This window comes from Gambusia affinis, linkage group LG19, assembly GCF_019740435.1.
Source record: "Gambusia affinis linkage group LG19, SWU_Gaff_1.0, whole genome shotgun sequence".
NCBI lineage: Eukaryota > Metazoa > Chordata > Actinopteri > Cyprinodontiformes > Poeciliidae > Gambusia > Gambusia affinis.
Genome location: NC_057886.1, coordinates 24,190,035 through 24,209,460, shown reverse-complemented (window position 1 = coordinate 24,209,460; position 19,426 = coordinate 24,190,035). Strand labels below are relative to the sequence as shown.

The following is a 19,426-nucleotide window of genomic DNA, read 5'->3' as shown; positions in this document are numbered from 1 at the left end:
TTTAAAGGTATCAGTCAGGGCAAGTCTGAGTAAATCAGATTTCTATCATTTCTCTCATTTGAAATTGATTAGTTTTGCGAAACTAAATTTGGAGTTTCTCATTCTCAGTTCTTTATTGGTGAATATCAGAGACATTAAAATTAAGTTTGAACACATTTCTCATATTTTAGACATTTTTTCATCTTTTCTCATATTTTCTATATTCTGATAATCACCTTTTTTTCTTAGTCTGGTTCTAATATGGTGTCATAAATACAAAGCTCAGAAAAATTCCTTTTCATTTTTTATTAAAATTTCTTTTCCTGCCTAAAATCTCCTAAAGGATCAATTTTGACAAGACGGCCCGTTTACGGATCGGCGTTCTGGTTCTGGATGCGTTAACGGGTCACAGCTGACTGTAAGTGATGAAAGTTAAAATCAGTGAAATGGATTTTATTTAGAGTTTTTCCTGGTTCTACTCCTCATCCGATCTTGTCCTGGCCCTGGTTCTGGTCCTGGTTCTGGTCCTGGTTCTGGTCAGAAGCTGAGGGAGAAGGCTCTGTAGGACAGGTTGGTGAAGACGTCGATCTTGCTGCTGCCGCCGCCGACCGTCAGCACCTGGAACACCAACACACCTGTCACCAGGCCCCGCCCCTCACTATTAGCCCCGCCCCCTCCGCGATGCGTTCAGGGTCTCACCCGGTGCTCGGAGCTCTTTGTGTTCAGCTGCAACGTGTTGAGGCTCGGTGGCGTGCACGGGATCTGACCTTTGACCTCTCCTCCCAGAAGGCAGTGGGAGACGAAGGCACCGTCGCCCACAGCGAGTATCTGCGCGCGCACACACACACACACACAGACAGACACACACACACACACACACACAGAGTGAGGCTGCAGCACGGCCTCCGGCCTGCGGGGGCGCTGTGCGTCTCCTCACCATGTCCTGGTGGAATGCGGCCCGGCGCTGGCAGCCGCTCAGCGGGAACACCGAGGTCGGCGACAGCGAGCGCAGATGCCACAGGGACAGAGACGGGCCGCCGCCGCACAGCTGCATCGCCATAGCAACCGGTCAGTAACATGAAATTACGTCTGGGTCTGCAGTTTCATCACATGACCTCTCACCATCCAATCAGAGTCTGTGGTCAGGCAGCTGATCCACTTCCCGTGCTGAGGTCTGGCGCAGCTCTGAAACGAGAGGTCAAAGGTCAGCAGCTCTGAAAAAAGAGGTCAAAGGTCAGCTGGTCAAAGCTCAGAGCTCACCTCGTACTTATGGAGCTCGATGCAGTGGACGCTCTGCCCCGTCCTGCAGTCTGAACGACACACCATCATCATCATCATCATCATCATCATCAGAACGGCCACATGGCGCCGCCGCCGCCACTCACCCCACATCCGTACGGCGCCGTCCTCACTGCCAGACAGAAGCTCCGCCTCCCGTTCACGTACGCACACGCAGTGCACGTAGTCCGTGTGACCCTGCAGGGTCGCCTGAAGGGGTCAGAGGTCAGAGGTCTGTCACATGACCAGACATCAGCTGCAGAAGAAGAAGAAGAAGATGATGCACCTTGAAGGCACCGTGCTCCAGGTCCAGGATGTGGACGTTGTTGTCCCCCGCTCCGATCGCCAGGCTGTCGTCCTGGAAACACATCGCCATCATTATCAACAAAAAGGTACACCCAGTCAGAGGTCAGAGGTCAGAGTGTGCTCTCACTCGAGGATTGATGGCCATGGAGTTGATCTCTGGAATCTCCAGACTGGACCTAAACGCAACAAGACATGAGACAGGAAGTAGAGGACAGACAGACAGGAAGTCGAGGAGTCGTCCTCACTTGTAGTTTGGCCTCTTTGTCCACAGCGGCTTCGCGTTCTAAGGAGACACAAAGGTCATCATTTAACCCTTGACTTTCCACCTGCTTTGTATTAAACTATGGCAAGCTGTTAACAGCCATAATCAGACATTTCCTAAAATCCACCTACAGATTTTAAACAACCTAAAACGCGTACGGTCATTGAACGCACCGCGTTCTGCTCTTTTGGTTTCATTCTTGTGGGAGTTTCACCAGTTTCACATCACTGACATGTTGAACTGATGGGTTGACTCCGTGCTGATTTTTGGCTCTGATGGCTTTCCATAGAATTCCGTACCTTCTTGATGAGTTCGGTCCAGTTCCAGGCGCTGACCTCGCCGTTCCCTGCGCTCAGCAGGACGGAGTCGGTGGAGAGCAGACTGAAGACGGGACCTTCATGAGCTGCAGAGGACAGGCGGGACTCAGAGACTCAACAGAACCGGACCAGAACCAAACTTCTAGTTTATGCTATAAAACACTTTTTTTTAAATTCAACCGGGGAGAAAAACCAAAAGTTTCCAAATTAATTTTTACCTGTTGACTTGTTTTAATAATACTATGAAAATTCTCCAATATCACAGATTTTTGTTGCATGAAACAATAATCTGCAGGTTTTCTACTTTAAAAAACTATTTCCTGTTTATTTTGACTCAGGTGAGTTTGCAGGTGAGATTTGACTCATTTTTCATAAATCTAGCGCACCGCTCATGCTGGCAGGTCTCACCTGTGAACGTCAGAACAGGCTTCTGATTGGCTGTCGTGGCATCTGGACTGAGAGCCGCAGCCAGGCTGAAAACACAGCGTGGTGACAGGTGTGAGCTGCACGCTGAGGATAGGTGAGGGAGATGGGTGCGTTTGTTTTGTCTCACCTGAACAGGGCGATCTCTCCGTAGTTGTTCCCAGCCGCCAGGAAGCGGCCGCAGGGAGAAAAGCTTTGGGAGAAAACCGACATGTGGAGGAGCTAAGGACAGAGGAGACACCATGGCAACGAGGCGTTAGTTGAAGCCAGTTGGAGAGGATCAAATGTCACCATGGTAACCTCAAAATGATGCTAAGGTGAAAACTTTCAGGAAATGATGAAAAGCAAACATTTATGAGTCTGAGATCTTAGTTAGCTTTTCTGGACAACCCTGAACCTCCTCAGCACCAGAACCAATGTCTTCAGTCAGAGGCGTCTACATATTCACTGTAACGCACACTGCTACAGGAGATTCTTCCTGCTCCGAGCCATCATCATCTACAACAGCTCTGAAGAACCTGATAGGAGTAAAACAGCATTTAGTTTCTCTCTGGGGGAGCAATAAAGTACTAATGACCCATCTTAAAGCGCGCATGCTCAGTTTTTATTTGGCTCCAATCGAGGCCCTGCAGAAACAAAGACCCGGGAGTTGGTGACCTCTGACCCAACAATTCAAACTATTTTTTGTTTAAAACAAACTAAACTGATCCAAACAAATCTTAATTTTGCTTAATTTAAACTTAAGTCCTTTTCTTCGTGAAGAATAAAACTTATGCGCTCGAAAAGAAGAAAATTAACTGAAATTTTTACTATTAACTTTTTAGCTTCTCAGCTCGTAAAAGAAAGAATTTCAAAATGTTTTACCGCTGCTTCTAAAATATGACGAACAGAAACAGCGCAGCGGGTTTTAGCGTTTCCGTCCCTGAACTTCCCAGAGATCCCACGGAAACACGGAGGAATATTGACTGAAACAATGTTCACCTCAACGGGTCCCATCCTGGCCTCTGGATCCTCCTGGTTCTGGAAAAACTGCAGGAAAAACAAAGAACACAGGAACAAGCAGAAACCCAAACGGAGCCACAGGAGGGAAACACACGGCCAGGACGCTGGAATATGACGTCAGCGCCACAACACGGCATTCTGGAGCATGTAGTCCAGCAGCGACCAGAGGAGACTCAGAACCAGAACCAGAACTTTACAAATCTTTGAGGCGTACTGGTATTTTTCTTTTGTGTGTGTTTATGCAAAAGATCAACTCATCAGTTTGGACTTTAGAAGTTGAGAACAACCTGAAATTTACTGATTTAGTGCAGATTTAATCTTAGCGGTTTGAAATGTGCGCTTCCTGCAGCTCAGGGGTTTTGTTGCTGCTGCTCTTGTGTTTTTTAGATTATTCTGAGTTTTTTCATTTTTCTCTTTTCTTTGTTTGCTTTCCTCTGTTATTTGTGTTAATTTTCAAGTTTTTGTTGTGTTCATTATGACTGACTGTTATAACCTCAGCTTGACGTGGTTTCCCTTTGGGTTGGGTGTGTTATTGTTTGACCACACAGACGGCCGGCCCAAAACATAAGCAAACTAACCAGTTGTTCAGGGCCCATCAGGGGCTTCCCATTAATACTTATGTTTTAGCTTAAACCATTGATGTGCACTTTTCACATTTGTTTCAGCATTAATAAATTTTAGTCTTTATTATTTTACAGTGAGATTTAAAGGAATTATCTCAAACTCAAGCATAAAGTTGAATTCTTTATGTTTGAGTTTGGTTTGTTTACAAATAACTAATTATCTGTGACTGTTTTTAGGTTCAGCCAATTAAACGGAGACCTTTTTAACAAATATGTGTTGAAACTGTTCATTAGCCGGAAGAGGGGCCCCACATCAAATTCAGCTGAAGGCCCCATTCAGACCTAGGTCGGTCCTGACCGCACAAATTGATTTACATAATTATCAGACTAATATCTGAAGATGTTTTCTTTAGAGGAGGGGTTCGGTTCGGTTTGGACCTTGATGCGGCAAAACGCTGTCATGTTTGGGATTATGCGCCGCGCCGCTCAACTCGCCGCGCGCGGCGGCGGCAGGAAGTGTGCTGCTGAAGCGGCGGCGGGGGGACACAGCAGAAAAAGTCGGAGGGTGAGCAGGAGGAGAAAATAAGCATGTCTAATCTGTGAAAGGTGCACAATCTGTGGGTCCAGGCCGTGCATCCTTCTGCTGGCGGGTGCAGAGGCCAACCGAGGGGTGAGTTTGTGACGGAAAACGGAGGAAAGCCGATGTTTTCCATGAAAGGGGGGCCGCGGTGTGTTTGTCGGGATCTTTGTGTAGCTCGGAGCTAGCTGCGCTGCTAACCGCGGCTAGCTGCTGCAGCGGAGGCAGCTTTCCGGCACTAAATATGAAGGAAATTCCGAGATCAGCCTCCAAGTCGGACACGCAGCTATGCGGGACTGCTGGATGTGGGGTTTTCTTTTGCTGTTTGGTTGTCTCTAACTTCCGCTTTTCTGGTTTCTCGTATCGCGGAGATGCTAATTGCTAGTCAGGCGCTAACCGTTAGCTCGGCCGAGCATCAGCTCCCTCCTCCGCCTCCCCTGCTCTAAATATCCGTTATTTGACTCTGAAATGACCGCAGGACACTCTTCCGGGGTTCGGCACCATGTTGAGTCGATGGACCGGGCTTGGAGCACGGCTGGACCAAGGAGGGTCTGTGTTTGTGATTAAAAAGCGAGCTAACCCCGCTAGCTGCGGTAAAATGGCTCGCCGCCGCGGCTGAAAGCCATTTCAGATATTCGTGGGGTCTCGGTGGGAGTGGGCTGATGGCTGCAGGTGGCGCCCCGCATTATGTCGGAAACACTCGGTGGTCCGCCCCGCCGCGCCGCGCCGGCCGTCCCCCCGCAGCGGAGCGGGATGACGGAGCGCGGCTCCCCGCTCTGAGAGGAATCTCCGCGGCTGGAAATGTCGGATCGCCCCGCTTTGTCCGGATGGACTCCTGCCGAGGCCGAACCGGGGCGGGAGGAGACGGGCCAAGGTCAGGCGGCCCCGGGCGGATGTCTGGGTCCGGTCCGGCTCTATTCGGGCCAGGAACCGGGTGGGGAACCGGAGCATCAGCGGAACCATTAAAGCGGTTCTTACCGGGGGTGTGTGAACGGAGCCGGGCCGTTCCGGTCGGGTTGAGGCCTCAGCAGGTTTGTTTACATGATGAACTAAAGGGAAAGTTGTGATTGGCTGCAGCTCAGCTTCACACCTGAACTCTGAACCTGCTGCTGCAGCATCATGCTGAGGTGTGATCAGTTCCCTGGAAAACCGGGTTCTGGGATCATAAACTGGACCAGAGCCACCATGGCAGTATCACGGGTTCCAGTTGTTTGGCCCGTAGCTCGCAATAAACAATAAATAAAAACTAGCTCAATAATTTCCATTTGCATTATTTATTGTTTTTCTCTTTCTACCACATCTGAATGATGAAAGTCTTCAGTCTGGTGTTTTGGTCTCAACGCGCCAGTTTTTGTTTATTTATTTTGGATATTTAAAATGTCTTCTAGTTCTCCTGTTAAATATTAAGTTGATTTTTTCCATGAATTAATCCTTTTATTTCTGTTAATTATGACAGAAATAAAATGATTCATCATTAAAAATAGGAATATCACATCAGACTAATATGGACCAAACTCTGGAGATGGTTAAACATGCATACAGTAACTAATGATAGTCTCTGTTCTATGAGTTGGTCATATATCTTAGTACACTTGAAATAAGATAAAAATAACTTTCATTTTTTATATTGGTGAAAAAGTTTTATTCCTGCTGGCAGATTATTTCACTTATAACAAAACAATGAAATTAGAACTTTTTCATCAATATTGAGTAATTATTGACTCATATTTCATCCTGAACATTTATTAGAAATGATTTTAGTGTTTTCTATAAGTATCTTTGTATTTACTAAGGTTTTGTTTTGCAGTGTAAACACAATTGATTACTTGTTTTTTTAGGTAACTGACAGCGACAACAATTATAGCTTTACAAATTCAAATAACACTCCTGAAAAAACGTTCCCATTTGTAATGAGCATCTTTAGGAGAACAGTCACACAAAGAGAGATTTCTATCAATAAACTGCACAAAGTAACTGTGTTTCCTAATGTGTTTATTGATGGTGTCGTTAAATAAACAGTGGAGAAAATAATAAAAATATTCATCCTGATAATAAGGACAGTTTGTGGGGGTTAAAACTTCATTAATTGGAATTTATTGTGACAATGATGAATCAAAATTCTAATCATGATAAGAAATTTATTATGATGATGGATGAATGGCCAGCCATCAACCATAAATAAATTATCTGCAGCTTCATGTGAGAGAAACTGGAGGGACAGAGAGGACGTCCAGCCCTGTTGCTGTTTTATTGTACCTCCTGTTAACCTGCAGGCAGGTGAAGCGCTGATGGTCACATGACCCAGAACAAACACGGGCCGGGTCAACATTGGAACCGGCTGCTTCCTGCTGCTTCAGGGAGTGGACCAGTAAAACCCAAACTCTCTCCTCCTCTTCTTTCAAACATGAGCCTGATTTTAACTCGGCCAACGTTTTCCCGTCTGACTGCCACAGGGTGTCCAAAGTGTGGCCCGGGGGCCGTCTGCAGCCCTCAGAATGATTCTTTGAGTCCCAACGACAATCGCAGCTTTGGCCCAGCAGAGACACTTAAGAGACATTCAGACACAGTTAGTGATTTTTACTTAGAGGAGAAACAATTCCTAAAGTGGGAGATGTTATGAATAATTAATAAAGTTTTATGTTTAAAATCAGATTACATAGTAAGTGGATTCTGGTCTTATTGCTAAGGCTACATGGTTGCTAACAGAGGTGATGGCTAATGGGTAAAAACAGTTTCTCAGTTTGTAGGTTGTAGCTTTTCGCGACCTGAACAGCCGTTGAAGCGGTGCTCGTCTGCGGAGCGATGTATGTTTGTGAATTTCCTCGACGTTCTTGAAGCATCAATCATTTCTGTTAACTCTTTTTACTGTGCAACTGGAAACCATGCACAGTGACAATAAATCACAATAAATAACATTAAATATTGTGAAAATACGTAGTTCACATTGCACACGCCCAGTACTAACCCTTGACTTCCCCAATAATTTAACTTGTAAACATTTCCCATCAAAGCTAAAGATTTGATTGTAGAAATCAAGAATTGTTGACGGGTACTTTGGATTGGAAGCTGTGTGAATCCATCAGTAACTATGTTCTTCTTCTCTCCACAGTGATTCCTCATTGGCTGGTGTGCCCATCGCTCCCTGCTGGCCCGCCACCCCAAGGCGGGCCGTGATTGGCTGGATGTCCTTTGGTGGTGGAATATGGCCTGGAGTCTCAGCTAAAGAGCTAAGCACCCTTGTCTTCTCCCCTCCCCCATCCCCCCTAACCCCCCAACTCTTCACTGTTCATTACTACGTTGTGAACCGTGACTCCTTCCAACTGCTCCGGGGTAGAGTACTATGGCAATGCATGATATGAGTCGTGCCAAGGGATTCCCCTGTAAAGAATGTGATATGGTCTGCCCGAGTACTCCAAGTCTTCTAGAGCATATGAAAGCACATTATCAGCAGGAAGAGAGTGGTCGTTTTGAGTGTGAACAGTGTGGACGGATTTACAAGCACGCAGCCAGCCTAGCCAACCATAAGAAGTCTCACGAAGTGGGTTCGTTCCAGTGTCCAGTCTGTACGCGTACGCTGCCAAACGCGGTAGCTCTGAAAAACCACCTTCGGATCCATACTCTGTCCCCAAGCAGTGCACACGCAGAGGAGGAGAACGAGGAGGCCCCTGAGGAGGCGGGCCAAGACGAGAGGAGCTTCGGCCTCGCCCAGGACCTCTCGGATGGGTTTGGTCGTTCCCATCTGAACAACAGTGGTGTTGGACATAGTGTCCTACCTGGCCACGAGACAGACGACCACGGGAAAAAAGGCTCCCCTGAATCTGACGACGCCTGGGACAGACCGTTCAAGTGTGACCAGTGTGACCGAACCTATCGGCATCACGGTAGTCTGGTGAACCACAAAAAGTGTCACCAACAAGGAACTTTTAAGTGCTCTGTGTGTTTTAAACAATTCAGCAATCTGGCTGCGCTAAACAGCCACGAGAGGACTCACTCAAAGTTCAAGACTCCAGGGGCGACCATGGTGAGTAGCGGCGCAGGCAGCAGCCTCCATGATTCGGAGCGCAGCGCCGGCTCGCAGTCATCTCAGAGCGATGAGTCTGCCTCCTGTTTCTGCCACTTGTGTCAGATAGCGCTGCCGAACAAGGCAGACTTCCAGGAGCACATCCTGCTGCACAACACGGCCTCGCCCTCACTCGGACTGCCACGCAGCTTCCCCGGCATCATGCCTCACAACCTGAGTGCCGTGCGGTCCCCAGCGTACACCCCAGCACTAGGTGACCCTCTGCCCCTACCCCCGCTTCCTGCAGATAAAAGGGGCCCGTACGACCCAATCATGGGTCCCCCAGTCAACAACCCCATTTACACATGTGCATACTGTGGGGCTGGACACCCAGACCTAGAGACTTTAAAAGTTCACTATCTTACCCATGATCCTCATCCACCCTCCCACAGTCAGGACAGCTCCATACTCAACTCGGACACACTCAGCTCTGGATCACAGGGCTCAGTGGCATCGCCCTCTGGTGGCCGGGTGCCTCAGGCCAATTCTCCAGATGACGAAGAGCGCCGCTTCAAGTGTGGAGAATGCGGCAAAAGCTATCGGCATGCAGGGAGTCTGGTCAATCACAAACGATGCCATCAGACCGGCCACTACCAGTGCACCATCTGCTGTAAGCAGTACCCCCACCTGGCGGCCCTACACAGCCACCTGCGGAGCCACAAGGGCCGCCCCTCCAACCAGCCAATCGGCAACGACAGCAGCGACTGGCTGTCTCCTGAGCCGCTCTCGCTAGATTCCCAGCAGAGCTACGTCCAGGAGGGCAACACCACAAACACTCCTATCTCACTGCCAGGAAACCTTGGTGATTCCTCTCACTTTGTGCCGGATGGCGGCCATAGCAGCGGGTTGGACTCCCTAGAGTTCCATGATCGGTTTGACGGTAGCTCGCTTTCCCAGAGCAACTCTACTCACCGACAGGCAGACAGACACGTGTGTGCCGACTGCGGCGAGATGTACGGGGATGTTTCAGGCATCAAGTCGCACATGTGTCCCCGCCGTGGACAGCAACAGCCGCCACAGCAGCAGCAAAGCAACATCTCTAATGGTTTCATGGGGAACATGAACTACCACAGCTCTGGTGGGACATCCATGCCCTCCGGGAGCTCCAGTAGCATTAAAGAAGGCAGCAGCCAGAGACCCTACTCCCAGAGTGGGGGTAAGAGGATGGGCAGCAACGACAAAGAAGACGACGATGATGGAGAGGTCTATCAGTGCTCGGTATGTGGCAATCACTATGCCAGCCTAAGAGCTCTCAGAAGCCACCTTCGCAGTCATGCCAATAACCCGATAGGGGCAGGACCATCAAATCTGGATCAGGACTGGAGGATGATCTGCTCCACCTGTGGCCAGAGCTTCTCCAGGAAGCAGGACCTCCTGAATCATCAGTTAATCCACGGCCCCCAGAGGCCGGACGGCCAGCAGCAGGGTATTGCCGGCGGCTCAGCCAATGGCAGTGACAAGATGGACGGACGTAACCACATATGTGTGGACTGTGGCATGTTTTTTGCCGACCAACACCACCTGGTCACTCACATGTGCCCCGGTAAGAACCGAGGAATGAATAAGTCTGGCCTAAATGGAGGTAAAGGGATGTCTGGCGGTGAAGGTGTAGCTGGAGCCAGTGGCGATGGGCGCAGGCCAATGGTTGATCAAAGTGACAAACCACACAAATGTGACCAGTGTGGACGAGGATACAGACACCCCTGCTCGCTCCTCAATCACAAGAAGTCTCATAAAACCGGCGTTTTCCGCTGCCTGGTGTGCCAGAAACGCTACTACAACCTGCTGGCGCTAAAGAACCACCAAAGGACCCACTTCGACCTCAAAAGGTACGCTTATAGTTCAATTTTAAATGTCATGAAAAAGTGGTCTTAAAAAGAGTGCTATGGAGAATTATATTACATCATCTGAAATTCCACAAAAAATCTCAAAACATGTTAACTAACCTATGAATGGTTAAAGACCATCGTAAATGTCTTGAAAGCTAAACCCTGCAACTTATTTGAAAACTAAACATGTCTTTAGTTTGAAAATCTGGATTTGCTGTTTCCAAAGACATCATGCTGTTTTTCAAAGAGATGAACAAACACTATGTTAATAGAAATGTGGGCTACACTCTACACAGCCCTTTGGAGTGGGCCAGTGGGGAGGTAAGGGACACCAGATCATTGAACAGTTGATCGGTAGGATGGTCATGAAATCACCGGCATCTAATAATTGCAATGCCAATTTCCATTATGAGTTTCCATTATGAGTAGGTTTTTACACATGCCTTTGGGTAAAGGGAAGGCTCACACCGGTCCACTCTTTGAGCAATCCTGGACATTAAGATCATCACGATCCTGTTGTTGCTCAGTCTATTGTGACTGAACACCACTTGTACCAAAGGAGTCAGAATTCATTGGTACAGGATACATTGGTACTCGCTAAGCGAAAAACTTGTTTGTTGTTGGCCTCACCAGAGACGTCAGCTAGCAACAGCATGAACCTCCATCAGAGAGTGATCAGTCCATCCTCGTCCAGCCTGAGTGAGGTTTTCTATGTTGAGTTAAATTAAGCCACAGGTCCATGTGGTGGTGGCCTTCTGTGATTTCTTTAATTCTGGATTTCTACCAGCCTGAGTTAATCCAACCCCAGTGTTTCTGCCTAGACAGTCCAGTTCATTTGGGCAGATTGAATTGTGATGGAGACCAAAAAAGCGAACTCTGAACCGCTTACAAACGTAGGTAAAATCTGAGGCCACTCCATTTTTGTTCACATTTGGTAAAGAGGGAAGTTGTGCTGTGTGTCTTCTTCAGAGGTTTTTGTGTCATTTCTTTCAGTGGTTCTTGTTTTCTCGCCTGAACTAAGGCGAGGGGGGGAACAGGTTGCTCAAAGGCTTTGGTTGGTTTGACTCAGTGTAGTGTGTAAGAGAGTCATACCAGCTGAAAATGTAACAGATATTGTACCAGTTGAACGAATACCAAACTCAGTTTCAATTCTGCAACTTTAACTCCCTCAGATCCCAAAGACCTTGGTTTCTGATCCTTCCTCTGCTGGGTTGAGTGGCCGTTGTCTTTGTTCGGGCCTGTAATGGTGTCTGGTTGTCTTCAGACCCAAGGCTTGAGAGCATTCTTTATGATATTATGCTGTGTTACACTGAAAGACTAACTCTGTTTATGTTGAAATACCCTGGCATGCCTTGGATTACGTTTTGCCTTGATCCAGTTTTGACCGGTCTTCAGCTTGGACCTTCCAGCAGTGTTGTTTGCTAACCCAAGTCCTGCTGCCATCCTGTTTTTAGATAGAGAGAAAGAGTTTCTCTTTCAACTCTTCCAGTCATTCTGGTCCTGTGCCAATACCGTTAACCTTTAACCTGCTAACTGAGGCCATTAGAGCTCTGGGGTGTTTGGTCATTTCTGTCTGCTTTGGACTGAATCTGCTGGGATGTCAGCTGTCTGAGGTGTTTTTCTGTAGCGTAAGAAATGTTCCACTCTTTACAAATGATGACCTTATTCTCCAGTTGTGGGATTGCTCATGCTTTTCAGTTACAAGCAAGGGCTAGATGATTAAGAAAACCTCATCAACACAAGAGTCCATGTGTGTTGATGATGCCTACCTGGTTGTCCCGACAACCAGGTAGGCATGGAGGTCAGGAGGAAGGCTGCTGCACCTGCAGGACTTCTGTTAGTTTATTGTCTCTTCCAAAGTGCATCACAATGTGCAATTGAAATTGGTTGAAAGTAATGCTGCTATTGTTATTGTTTTGAAGAACGCGATCATGTTGGTTTAGTCAGTCTACTTTTTAAGATAAAAACATGGGTCCAAGAAAGTATCCTTGTGGAACACCACAGGCAGTATCTCACTTACTTCTCTCTGCTAACAGTTGTATGTAGTACAGAATTTTCTCTTTGTAGGAACATTGTGGTTGTTATGTGTCTCCTTCATGTTTTGTTGTCCCTGCTCCAGGCACAAGTGTGAGGAATGTGGCAAAGCCTTCAAGATCCAAAAGCAGCTTATCAACCACCTCCGTCTCCATGAGGAGCACCGGGCCAAAGGTCTTGTCCGGACCGGTCCCAACGGTTCCCGCTTCCAGCAGCCTGGACCATCTCAAATGCAGACAATGAGAGCGGAGTCCTCAAAGGGCCCAGTCATGGGGGTCAAGTACAGCCATCAAGGCTTTAAAAAGCCTTACTCGTCGGCCGGGACCTCCAGGCCCCAGAAGTTTGACCCTGCTGAAAGTGGGCGAAGACCGTTTGCCTGTGAGGAATGTGGAAAGACGTACCGCCACGCCGGCAGCCTGGCCAATCACAAGAACCTTCATAAAATTGGAGAGTACCACTGCAACGTTTGCAACTCCACGTACCCCAACCGGTTGGCCATGAAGAACCACCTGCGCCTCCACTTTGCCCAGAAGAAGCACAACTGTCAGGAGTGTGGCAAAGGTTTTCGCACTCAGCGGCAGCTTGCCACTCACACTACAGCTGGCTTGTGCAAAGGCCCGCAGGGCCCTGGGGCCCAAATGGACTTTGAGTGCGACGGCTGCTGCGAAGGATTCGCTACGGCTGACGAACTGTCTGCTCACGACTGCCCAGCTCAGCACCTTCCTTCGTCTTCCTCCACCAGCAGCTCGGCCAACATCAGCATGGAGAGGAGCTCTGTGGACATGGATTCTGACGAGCGGCCGTACGCCTGTGACCTCTGCAGCTGTACCTATAAGCATGCTAGTTCTTTGCTCAACCACAAGCACACCCACAAGACCGGAAACTTCCGCTGCAACTTCTGCGACAAGCCCTACACCAATTATATGGCCTTGCGCAACCACATGCGCATCCACACGCAGCGCAAGAAACACATCTGCCACACATGTGGCAAAGCTTTCCGGTTGGCAAGGTTCCTGCGTAACCACCAGAAGGTGCATGAGGAGGGCGCCACGCCGTTCGGCTGCCCCAGTTGCGGGAAGAGTTTCCAGGGGAGGTCCGGTCTGGCCCGGCACCGCTGTGGGGACAACCAGGTAGGCATGGAGGTCAGGAGGAAGGCCGCTGCACCCCCAGGAGAGGGAGAAGAGTGTCGGTACACGTGAGTTCTCGTCAGTTGTTTGTGATTCTTCGAAGTTGGAACAAAAAGAAGTAGTGCAGATAAATTTAGGTCTCTACGTGTCTATTACAGGTATATGATCTCCAATCCGGCTTCCTTGGGACCATACGCGTGCCGGAATTCGGATTTTTCTGAAGTTTGGACAGATTGAATTAGAGACCAGATAAGTCATCCCCGTTTGCTTTCAGTTAGCATATCACACATTGTAGTTTGTAGGCTGCCTTCAATCATTCATGTCATGTTCAGATGTTGTTTACATGCTCTTTTCTTCTCTGACTGAAGCTTTCCTCTGATTGTGTCTGATCTGATGGCTGCTGAGCAGAATGAGGCTGCTGCATTTTGATGTTTGTTTAGGAAGAGCAGGGAGTATTTGGAGCTAGCTGCACTGCACATGTCCACACGTCGGCATTACCAACCGGGAATTTAGGGTAGCTGTGGCCGGTTCTTCCAATGGGCAGCAGACTCACTCAGTGGATCCCTTTAGGTACCGAGGCTGTGTGTGCAGTGCAGGAAGCAGCAGATACTTCCCACTTTCCTCCTGCTTGTGTGTCCATGTCCCCGTCCCTCACCCGTCCACACAGCAGTCCCCCCCAGTGACCTGTGTAGAAACGTTAGCTGGTGCACCAGTTTGTAGAAAGCTCTGAGCCGGATTTCAGATCATATACCTGTATGTAAACTTTATCAGGTGATGTTGCATGTCTACCTCCCATCACTAATTGGTCTCTGTCTCTTCCCCGCCCCTCCCCCGCTCTCTCCTCTTACCGTTTGTCTCTGCACAGATGTGATCAGTGTGGCCGCTCCTACCGCCACGCTAGCTCCCTGCTCAACCACAAGAACACCCACACCATCGGCATCTACCACTGCGCCGTGTGCCTGAAGACCTACAACAACCTGCTCGCCCTAAAGAACCATCGCCGCATCCACTCTGAGACCCGCCGCCACCGCTGCCATGACTGCGGGAAGGCGTTCCGCGTCTCCTCGCAGCTCTACAACCACCGGCGGGTCCACCAGAAGCAGCGGGAGCTGACCTGCCGGTCCTGCCAGCGAGCCTTCCCCACGCAGGCCAGCTTCAGGCTCCACATGGAGATCACCCACGGCCAGATGCCGCAACCCCGCCAGCCCAGACCCCAGCAGCACCGGCCGGGCGGCTCCCAGGAGCTGGGCTGGGGGTCGGGCCTCGACCTCACCCTCATGCAAGAGCAAGGACTCGATCCCGGCAGCTTGGCTAAAGGCCGTGGCCGCGAGGGCAACGATGAGGTCGCCAAGCCCCACATTTGCAACCAGTGTGGACGCTCGTACCGCCACGCTAGCTCGCTGCTCAACCACAAGAACAGCCACAAGACCGGGACCTTCTTCTGCTCCTCCTGTCAGAAGGAGTTCCCCAACCTCATGTCCCTCAAGAACCACCGGCGCATTCACACCGAGCCCAAGCGCTACCAGTGCCCGGACTGCGGGAAGTCGTTCCGGGTTTCCACGCAGCTCATCTGTCACCGGCGGATCCACACCAAGGAGAAACCCTTCTCCTGCCAGCAGTGCGACAAGCGCTTCTCCTCCAAGTCCAACCTGCGGCACCACATGAAGGTGCACTGGAGCGGCACCACGCCGCCGCCGTCGGCCATGGCAGCACCCAACTACCTGGGCATGCCCGGCGGACCTTTCGTTTAGTCTGAGCGGGTGTCCAGTGCTGGCGGTGCCAAACCGTGGCTGAACCTTCGTCCTCCTTGTTGTGTGGTGGCAGTGTGTGAGAGGACAGATAAACACACACAGACCTTCTGCTAACCATGCCTCCCTGCATGATGCCCCCCCACAGCTGCAGCGCCCGAGCCTGACCCGGACTGTGGGGTCGTCGGGTCGCCGCTGGTTCCTCTGGTGGCCTTTGTCAGTGTTTTAAAGCCTTCTCACTCTAACACGTAGCACGAGTGGAGCTTGGCTGTCGGACCTTCACGCCTCCATCGGGCAGCAAAGACTCGTGGGACTTTATCAGACTTAAGACGCGTATGTGTGCTGCAGCAGAGAGACACTTCCTATTATCTGGTTCACACACACGGACTCAGAGTGGGTGATTTCTGTGCCAACGAGTTTGTTAAAACGCATTTCATTTACATTTCTCAAACCACAGATACGCGTTTGTATCCAACTGTGTTTGGATTTTCCGTAACAAGTTCTCCTCCTGCTCTACTCTTTCCTCCGCCGCTGACGCTGCACAGGAAGTTTGGTGTTCAGTCCTGGATCAGTCTCAACATTCCCGGTCCAACCCTGAAACGGTGCAGATGCTGGAAGAACATCTGTTTGCTACGGTGGCTCAGAGAGCTCAACTTCAATGTTGCAGATTTCCAGCCACAACTTTGAGCTGAACTGGGTCAAAATAAGTGAAATCAGAGGAAAAACATATCAGAAATTTAACATTCAGAAAGAAAAGCCAGATTTTTATTTCTATTTTTATAGAAATTTATTTATATTTTATTTTTATTGAAACTCGATTTAAACTTGTTAATTTCAGTCCCTGAAATTAACTTGCAATTTAATCAGAAAACTGGCAACAAAGTAAACATTTTCAATTAAAAAAAACTTTTTTAATGCTAAATTATTGACCAAGTTCTGGTTCTGGAGAATTTTCCTCCCCCACCAGAACCAAATCCGTGTTGAAGTCTGAAGTCCTGGTTTTGCTGAAGATTCAGTTTCCTCTAAAGGGCCGGAAGCCCCGTCGCTGATCAGAACCCGGTTTTACTCTTCACGCCTGCAGAACCTGACGGACTGAGCGGATCAGAACCAGAACTGCGCCTAATGTTGCTGTGTGGCTGCTCTGAACCCTCTCAGTCACCGTAGTTTACCGATCACAGCGCTTTTCTCAAATCAGACCAGAAACAGGTTCTGGTTCTGAATTGGACTGTGGAGTTTTTATCTCATGAGTGTTTCTGACCCGGATCAGCCGGTTCTCCTCCGACTGGAACCGGAAATTCCTCCATATTTGTCCTGCTGGCTGTGGATTCAGACTGCAGCGCCACCTGCTGGCTTAACCAGCAGAACCTCATCAGAAACTGCAGTCCGTGTGTGTGAACTGGATCCCGAACTCGTATCTCTGTGGCTTTGACCGAAGGAAGCAGATCCTGTAGTAACTCATTTATTTATATGAAGCTGATTATTGATTATTGATGATTAACTCGTGTATCGGACCGCGCTAGTGTTTAGGCTGTGTGACTTTAGAGCCGTGTCGATGTGAAGCCCCCTTCCGCTCGGAGCCGACAGACTCATCCGGATCCTGCCTTCTTCACCCCGTGACGTCACGCCGACTCCCTGCTTCCGGACGGACTTCCCGGCCGAGTCGGCGGGACGCCCGGCTCTGTCCCACTTCCTGTATTTATTGGTGTTTCTTTCCCGTTTCCCTTATTTAACTGTTGGAAGCCTGTGTGTGTCTGTCAGCGTGTCGAGGAGCACCGGTGCTAGTCAAAAAATAAAAATAAAGTGAAAGCCGTGCAGTGACCGTCAAGTGCTGTAGGAGTCCATGTGATCTAGAACACAGAAATATCCCCATCCGCCGTCTGTCCTCCGACACTTCCTGCCTGCATCTCAGTAGATTAGAGAAGAAGAAAGTTTGGAGCAGCTGTAATCCTCCGTTTGAAGCTCAAACTTTCTGTTTTCATGCGTATATATGATGTAATGCTTACTATACACTTTTATAAACTATGTTTTGATAATTCATTTCTTAACAGAGAACTTGTCCATATACTATAACCCTTACTGCTGAGTACTGAAAATAAATAGATGAGAAAAAATAATCAGTTTACGAGTCTGATTCCTGGAGAAACATCCCCGACAATTGTACGGAAGGCCAGAAGTGTCACAATTAAAAAACAACACATTTTAAATTTACTATTACATGAATTCTTTCACACAAGTAATTATTTCCTTGTCCCTCATTACAGCACATTATGGATTTCTCTGTGATGGTCATGGGGCACAGTTTGTGCTGTCTCACTAAATCCTGTATAAAATATATTTCATACATGATTAATATTTTATAGTTACTCCACATATTACATATTTTGTTCTTATATGCTTTATGAACTACAAGTAGAAATGTTTTGTTGGATTGTGGCACTTTTGGGTCTCCATACATGGTTCATATTTTTCTCAATTTTATGTAGAGATTGAAGAGCACTAAATTATACTAAATACTTATGACATAATTAAACATTATTTTTTTAAAAGTGGAAATAAATGGAAATTTATTAAATCAGTGATTCTTGAGAAGAGTGTAAAACATTTCATATGAATAAAGCACAAAATTTGAATAAAATATACACAAAATATATTTTTTTCAAATGTCTGACTAAACTAACCTGGGCCATGTCAGCACAACAATGTATGTTTTCCGGGTGTTTGCTGTATATATTTTTATTTTAAACTCTGTAGTAGGTGGATGATGTCTTTAAAATCCCTGTCCTGGAGCAAAACTCATTACATTATAGTTTAAAACAATTAAAGGAATACTAAGATAATATATTATGACAGTTAAGTACAAGTATTCAAATAATTATAAAAGTATCAATGAATTGAATTAAAAATATATTTTATATATTTTCCAACTCAATTAAAATTTATCCCAAGTTTGTGTCAACACCGTCAGACATAAAAAGAATGTAAAAAAAAATCAGGCATTATTGGGGGCATCAGATCTCCTGAGGACCCCATGACGTCTTCCTTTCTCTTCCTTCGCTAACAGGGCTAGGCTAGGCTAGTTAGCTTGTAACTATAAGCTTATGTGTTATTTAGGTTTTTTTTCCTGTTTTATTCCTAAGTTGTTCGTCACAACCATGATGTGTCAACAACATAACTGACAATTACAAAACCTTGATGAAGTTTTGTGAATTAAATGGTTAATTTTAGTTAACTGTAAAGATTTCATGCACCCGATGAGCTACAATATGGCCTCCTTCAGAATAACATCATTTAAATTGAGGTAGTTTGGCATTTTGTCATCTCCATCAGAGTTTTTAACTGACATTGTGACTCTTTCAGTGATAATGTTGTCAAATCTCACTTAAATGCGCAGTTAATTAATTTTAATGTATTTTACATAAATTAGGGTGACCAGATTTGGGTTTGTGAAAAGTAGGACACTTCTTTTCTTGTTGGCGGGGGGTAGAATCGGCGGACAAACATGCGCCAACGCGGGGGAGGTAGAATTTTGAGGCAGTTGACCAAAATCCCGGACGAGTTTGAAATTCCCCCCGGACATTTTTTTAGGTCTGAAAAGTAGGACATGTCCGGGAAAAAGAGGAGGTCTGGTCACCCTAACATAAATGGCATTACTTCGCATGTATCAAGTTTTTCTTTTTACTCACTACTTTGTCACCACCTTCAGTTCCGTCAACTCCGTCAGATGGACTTTATGTTGTTTTTTGTTTTCAATAATTATTTTGTTTCTTGAGAAGCATTTGTCTGTAAAACTGAGTAAAAATATCACTAATAGGGTCATTAAAAATAATTTTATATTTATTTTTGTCAGATGGTTTTGATAAAGTTCTGGGTCAGGTCCATTGAAAATTTAATTTTCAAAAAAATGTTGCAACTGGGAGCCTG

The 19,426-nt window shown here is 47.5% G+C and overlaps 2 protein-coding genes across 4 annotated transcripts; one reads left to right on the top strand and one right to left on the bottom strand.

Annotated features, from left to right (window-relative positions):
- Window positions 1-270: 270 nt before the first annotated feature.
- On the bottom strand, window positions 271-5,791 carry thoc6 (THO complex 6). The gene is made up of 14 exons (XM_044099695.1): window positions 5,686-5,791; window positions 3,547-3,594; window positions 2,696-2,787; window positions 2,551-2,615; window positions 2,125-2,228; window positions 1,809-1,846; window positions 1,691-1,739; window positions 1,544-1,615; window positions 1,365-1,467; window positions 1,240-1,289; window positions 1,102-1,164; window positions 917-1,027; window positions 679-807; window positions 271-597 (listed from the first exon to the last, which is right to left on the bottom strand). Exons 2-14 carry the CDS (start codon window positions 3,559-3,561, stop codon window positions 517-519), a joined length of 972 nt encoding a protein of 323 aa, XP_043955630.1. The 5' UTR covers window positions 3,562-3,594; window positions 5,686-5,791; the 3' UTR covers window positions 271-516.
- On the top strand, window positions 3,590-17,619 carry si:dkey-89b17.4 (zinc finger protein 646). Of its 3 annotated transcripts, XM_044099689.1 has the most exons (5): window positions 3,590-4,800; window positions 7,817-10,596; window positions 12,716-13,825; window positions 13,916-14,006; window positions 14,621-14,757. In XM_044099689.1, the coding sequence occupies exons 2-4, from the start codon at window positions 8,048-8,050 to the stop codon at window positions 13,992-13,994; spliced, it is 3,738 nt and encodes a 1,245-aa protein (XP_043955624.1). In that variant the 5' UTR covers window positions 3,590-4,800; window positions 7,817-8,047; the 3' UTR covers window positions 13,995-14,006; window positions 14,621-14,757. The 3 variants fall into 3 exon arrangements, with proteins under 3 accessions (XP_043955624.1, XP_043955623.1, XP_043955622.1); XM_044099688.1 differs by lacking the exon at window positions 13,916-14,006 and having other exon boundaries at window positions 3,591-4,695; window positions 14,623-17,619; XM_044099687.1 differs by lacking the exon at window positions 13,916-14,006 and having other exon boundaries at window positions 3,591-4,800; window positions 14,623-17,619.
- The last annotated feature ends 1,807 nt before the right edge of the window (window positions 17,620-19,426 follow it).